The sequence below is a fragment of the Nannobrachium achirus genome (genome assembly GCF_963921795.1).
Source record: "Nannobrachium achirus genome assembly, chromosome: 15".
In the NCBI taxonomy this organism is placed as follows: domain Eukaryota; kingdom Metazoa; phylum Chordata; class Actinopteri; order Myctophiformes; family Myctophidae; genus Nannobrachium; species Nannobrachium achirus.
In genome coordinates, this window is record NC_137822.1 from 47,315,353 (window position 1) to 47,321,329 (window position 5,977).

General features: G+C 42.6%; 1 protein-coding gene across 1 annotated transcript; it reads right to left on the reverse strand.

The window, feature by feature from the left end:
- Positions 1 to 1,703, reverse strand: LOC308300020 (E3 ubiquitin-protein ligase TRIM21-like; the record flags this gene model as incomplete). Its single annotated transcript, XM_080743792.1, has 1 exon — positions 1 to 1,703. One exon carries the CDS (start codon positions 1,701 to 1,703, stop codon positions 63 to 65), a length of 1,641 nt encoding a protein of 546 aa, XP_080599918.1. The 3' UTR covers positions 1 to 62.
- Positions 1,704 to 5,977: the final 4,274 nt, after the last annotated feature.

The following is a 5,977-nucleotide window of genomic DNA, read 5'->3' on the forward strand; positions in this document are numbered from 1 at the left end:
TACACACACATTTCACTTAGATGAAAACTCAACTTTTCATGTCAAAGCGAGGATTAGCCCAACTAACCTGCATGATTGACAGGAGTGATGATCAGAGGAGCAGAGTTTTTACCACTAAGGTTGTTACATGGACTGAAGTATGGATATAGTTTCTCAGTGAAGGAGCAGCCAGTGAAAGAGTAGAGGTGAACTCTGGCCTCCACATCATAAAAGGAGACCAGACCCTCCTCATAATCCACACACACTCCCACTTTCTGGACCTCCTCTCTGACAGGGAGGAGGACAGAAGGGCCAGCAAGAGCCTTGTACTCTCCATTCCTCAACCATATGGACCAGTAACCATTGTTGGGGGTCATTGTGATGTCTCCCTTCCTGTTGATGGACTCTCTGGCCACTCCTAAATTCCATCCAGTCTTCCCTCTAACCTGAACCTCATAGTAAAACCTTCCTGAGGAGAAGCTTTGTTTTCCTAAGACAAAGACACATGGAGAGAATCTCTCTGGATTTTCTGGGAGATTCTTCTTTATGTTTCCATTACTCACTTGTTTTCCATCATCAGACAGGATGAGGTAGGGATTTGCTGTATCAGGGTCCAGAGTCACACCCACTGCATATTGCTGGATCCTCCTCAACTCAGCATCACACAGGTTCTTCTCCATCTCTTCACTGAGTGTCTTCTCCAGTTGAGCCACAGCTGTCCTCACAATCCCCACATATGAAGACAGAGGGATGTTGATCTTTGTCCAGTCCTTGGTGGGTGGAGGGTTGTTGATGGATGAGATGTTCTGGAGGAGGTGGAGGTGGTCTTCAGTGTGTGAGAGCTGCTTCAGCTCAGATCTTTTCTTCTCTAACTGAGAGATTTCCTGTTGAAGTTCTTCAATGAAGCCTTCAGCCTGTTTCTCTGTTGTTTTCTGCTTCTCTTCAATCACATCGATTACCTCAGCCTTGCTTCTCTCAATACAGCTGATCAGAGCAGTGAAGACCTGCTCACTGTCTGCTATCTCTCTGTCTGCATCTTTCTTACTGAGCTGTACTGAGTGTCGGACCTCCTGAATCTTCACTTGTCTCTCCTGGATCATCTGCTGAACTTCAGCCTCTGTCTTTCCCAGCTCAGCCTTCTTTTCTTCAAATGCCTCTTTCAGAGCTACAGTTTGGTGTAACTTGTGGTCTAACTCGGCACAGAACTGACAAACACACATGAGGTCAGTCTTACAGAACATCTCCAGAGGTCTGTCATGTTTCTTACACAGAATATCTTCCAGATTCTTTACAGGGTCGATTAGTTTGTGTCGTTTTAACCGCATGACTCTGTGATGAGGCTCCAGGTGAGTCTCACAGTAGGAGGTCAGACACACCAGGCAGGACTTCAGGGCTTTGAGTTTGGTCTCAGTACAGACGTCACAGGAGACTTCATCTGGTTCAGCAGGTTCTTGGTTTGTGTTGGAAGGTGTTTTCAGCTGCCTTGACTTCCTGAACTGATCGGCCATCTCAGAGAAGACCTTATTAACAGAGAATTCTGGTCTCGTACAGAAGGTTTTGTTGCACAGTGGACACTGACACACATCAGTACCGTCCCAGTAATGAGTGATGCAGGAGTTGCAGTAGTTGTGTCCACATGGAGTGGTGATTGGATCAGTGAACACATCCAGACAGATGGAACACAGGAACTGCTCTTCAGACAGGAGAACGCTGGCAGACGCCATTACGACACACTGGGAATAAAAGTGAAAGAAGACATTTTGTTTAGTTGGCCGGAAAATTATGTTTTTGCCCTTGTCCGTTTGTGTTTCTGTGAGCAGCTAATCTGTGGCACCACTGGACTGACCGGTGTGAAACTTTGCTCACTCACTCCAAGTAGGCCAAGGAATAACCTCCAACCCCAATGTTTCAAATGAACACAAGAACGCTCGGCGGCTCGAGCCAAAACACTCTCACTCCGGGGGAAAACAGTCGACCTCGGAAGGGTCGCCACTAGGTATTCCTAAATTTAACCTCAGTAAAACTATGTCCAAACCTAACCTTATTCCTGAATATAACTTCAGTAAAACTGTGCCTATACCTAACCTTATTCCTAAATGTAACCTCAGTAAAGCTAACGCCAAAACCTACAATTATTCCTAAACTTAATGTCAGTAAAACTATGCCTAACCCTAAATTTATTCCTACCCTTATCCTCTGTTAAACAGACAAAAGTATACAAAGACATCTGGGGGGTGAGCAGTCCGCAGAAGAAATATGGGGCCTTTCACATTATCCTTGTGGATATATATATATATATATATATATATATATATATATATATATATATATATATATTAAGGGTGGGGAAGTTAACGCGATATTAACTAATTAACGCAAAATCCTTTTATCGGCGTTAATATTTTTAACGCGCGATTAACACAGTGATTTTTGCCCCCCGGTGCAGTGAGTTTTGAGCCTCGGTGCACCCCGTAGTCAGGAAGCGAATGCAGCCTCAGAGACACGCAGTAGTAAACAAGACAGTCACACAGACAGTCAGAGCGGTGGAGGTTTTGGAACACAGGCAGGGGCAGACACAGACAGACAACCACGGTTGCACTCATTGGAGACTATTGGACTTCACTCAGTAATCACAGTTCTCTCGAGAACACAGCGCATTATTTTGACGGGGAGTGGAGGCTTCTGTTGCATGGGCTGACTGTTATGAAGACGTTAGCTTCACATTAGCTTCAGACGTAGCCTACTAGCCCTGGAACTTGTCTGCCCCAAAGCCTCCACCATGCGTGTAGCCGGAGAGTGTATCATTGAAAATAAAGTCAGCAAACTGCTGATCACTTACAGTGCACACAACATGATCGCAGGGGCCAGGGAACTGGATGGGCATAATGCCTTGTGCCACACATCTTCAGCGAGCTATAGCCTATAATCTCCAAGCAATACCACCGCAATTTGTGGCGTCGTCACGTTAATGTTAATGTATTGTTAATCTAAGGCTACCAACGAGCCATCACAGTGTCTACACAATAACAGGGTTTATCAAAGTGAACTAGGGGTGCCATAATCGTAACACCAGTCCAGGGTGCGGTGCCTCAGAATACTTTGATAATGTTTCAAATGTAGCCTATCAATATTACTTCAGTTAAACCTAGAGCCTCTATGCTTTGTAAAAGGCTGCACTGTACTTGAGTAATTTTTCCATACACAAACTCTTCACAAAATAATAGATTACAAGCTCACAACGCATCTTATGTGAGCTTGTAGATCGGCTATTTTTGGTGAATGTTCCACCCAGAATAGGGATGCTGTGGTTAAAGTGATTAAATGCCAAGTAAAAAGTTAATTTATTTCTAATCTGTCCTAATGGAAACGCACATTTTGCCCCAGAATACTTTGATAATATTTAAAATGTAGCCTATCAATATTACTTCAGTTAAACCTAGAGCCTCTATGCTTTGTAAAACGCTGCACTGTACTTGAGTAATTTTTCCATACACAAACTCTTCACAAAATAAAAGATTAAAAGCTCACAACGCATCTTATTGTGAGCTTGTAGATCAGCTATTTTTGGTGAATGTTCCCCCCAGAATAGGGATGATGTGGTTAAAGTGATTAAATATATAAAAGTTAATTTAAATCTGTCCTAATGGAAACATTTTCTCGAATATTCTGGACAGTAAGCCTATTTGTCATATAGAATTTGAATAAACTAGGTATTTGTCTACCTCCCATGTTGATTAGGGCTGTCTTCGACACAGGATTTATGAAGTCGACTCGAGTCGCGGGGGTTAATCCGACGCGTCGACGAATCGTTTTATAGTCTACTTTGTGTAAAAAAAAAAAAAAAAAAGTGTTGCTTTAAACCACGTCAACATAATAGAATAATACATTAAGAGATGAATTGAATACACAGTGTTTTCGGCGATATCGGTGCGCAAGCACAAATGTTATCTGCATAGCAGTGTACAACCATAGAGTTATAACACACCGTTAAAACAAATAAAACATCTCCGCTGTTTCAACTCTGCCCCGTCTCTCTGCAGCGTGCAGGAGAGATGAGACATTCGCGAATGATTCCGCTCTCTTGAACGGCTCTTTTAAATGAACGATGGGATCCAGTCCGCAGTCGCGGGACACAGAGCACTGACAGAGTAATGAGTCAGTGTCGAGAACGGATTCATTTCAGAAAAGGATCATAAACAGGTGGAGGCACAGCTCCCGCTTGAGCCAGCAGTGTGGACATGTCATGGACGCAAACACAGCGAATCACAATCATTCATCATGGATTACAACACTGGAACAATTCAGAAGCACTTTAATTAGAAAATGTAACTTGTAGCCTACACTTGTGTATGTTAATTTGACTTTAGAAGATTGTTTACTACTTCGTGGACGCACGTTTGTGCTGTGGCAGGTTATTTAATATGGGATTTTGACAGCGTGCTTCCTCCTCTTAATGGAACACTGTCCCGGCTCTGAATGTTTTAACGAAGCGGTGGTCTGAACCGTTCTGGCCGTTCCGTCTCACTTTCAACCCGACGCTGGTGCGAGACAATAAATAACTGTTCGCCAATTGCTACTTCTCATTGGAAGTACATGACACCACACCAGTCCAGCAGTGCACCGCAGTACTGGCAGTAGTAGGCTAACTGGTGATATAAAAAAATATATATTTTCGCTTCGACTCAAACAATTGGCGTCGATTCCCGGGGCTTAAAACTACGCGTCGATTCGTCGATTTTTAGAAGACACCCCTAATGTTGATATGAGTATTATATATCTGTTTAAGGTAGTTTTAGAACAGATAAAAAATATGCGATTAATTGTGATTAATTATGGACAATCGTGCGATTAATTCGATTAAATATTTTAATCGATCCCCGGCCCTAATATATATATATATATAATTTTTAAAAAATCATGCGATATAGCATATAGGCCTTGCCCATTTCATATTTTAGATTTTAATTAGAGAAAAGAAAAAGTGAGTGTTAAAATATTTTCATTTGCTTCGTTCTATTGTTTTATCGCGTTTACCGTGCTAACATGTGGGGCATGCGTACGCATTGGGCATGTGTACAAGTGATATACAAGTGGCTAAATATGTAATTTTAGACAAAATAAGCCAGCAGTTTCTTTATTGCTATTTACAGTAACACTGCTAGCCCCCATAAGTCACATCCAACCATGAAAGGTTGCATTGTATCTTGGGAATGGGCTTATTGTGTGGAAAATGACATATTTAGCCACTTGTACGCATGCCCCAACCACTGAAATAAGAATCTCTAAAACAATAGAAAGAAGTACATTAAATATTTTTAACACTCATCTTTTATATTCTTTAATTACAATCTAAAATATGAACCCTTGTTGTAAAAAACTAAAGTTGTCCTTTAAAGCTATACTGTGTAAGTTGCTCAACTGGTGGTCTGTAGCAGTATAGCAAACCGCGGTCGCGTTTGCTTTTTTCGTCCGTTTTTCGCTCGCGGACCGGGCCGTCAGACCACCGCGTCCGCCTCGCCTCGCAGAGACGCTTTCAATGAGGTCTCCCGTGTCCTTCTACGAGCAGCGGTTGGGGAGTTACATGCTAGACTCCTCCAGTGTAAACACTGCAGTGTACTTCCTGAAGGCGTGTTTCCTAAACCCACCAGAGAGCCCGGCAGTGTATGTTCTGCGCTGTGATTGGCCGGCAGTGTATAACCCTCGCTGTGATTGGCCGGTAGTGTGATGACGCAATTTTTCCGCGAAAACCGGTCCCGGGCAGGGATCATAGAAAACATATAAAGAGAAGGCTTTAGAAGCTGAAAATAACGGAGTGGGGGTTCTAAAACTTTAGCGATTTAACAGCTAGGACCATTTTAAGATTTGTTTTATAAAAAAAGTTACATGGTATAACTTTAATTGGTACACTACTACACATTGTCTATGTCATGTGATTGAGATGGAACTGCAGATATTTCAGATTCCTTTCCGGCCGATTGGCTATGATTTGCAGGCCCTG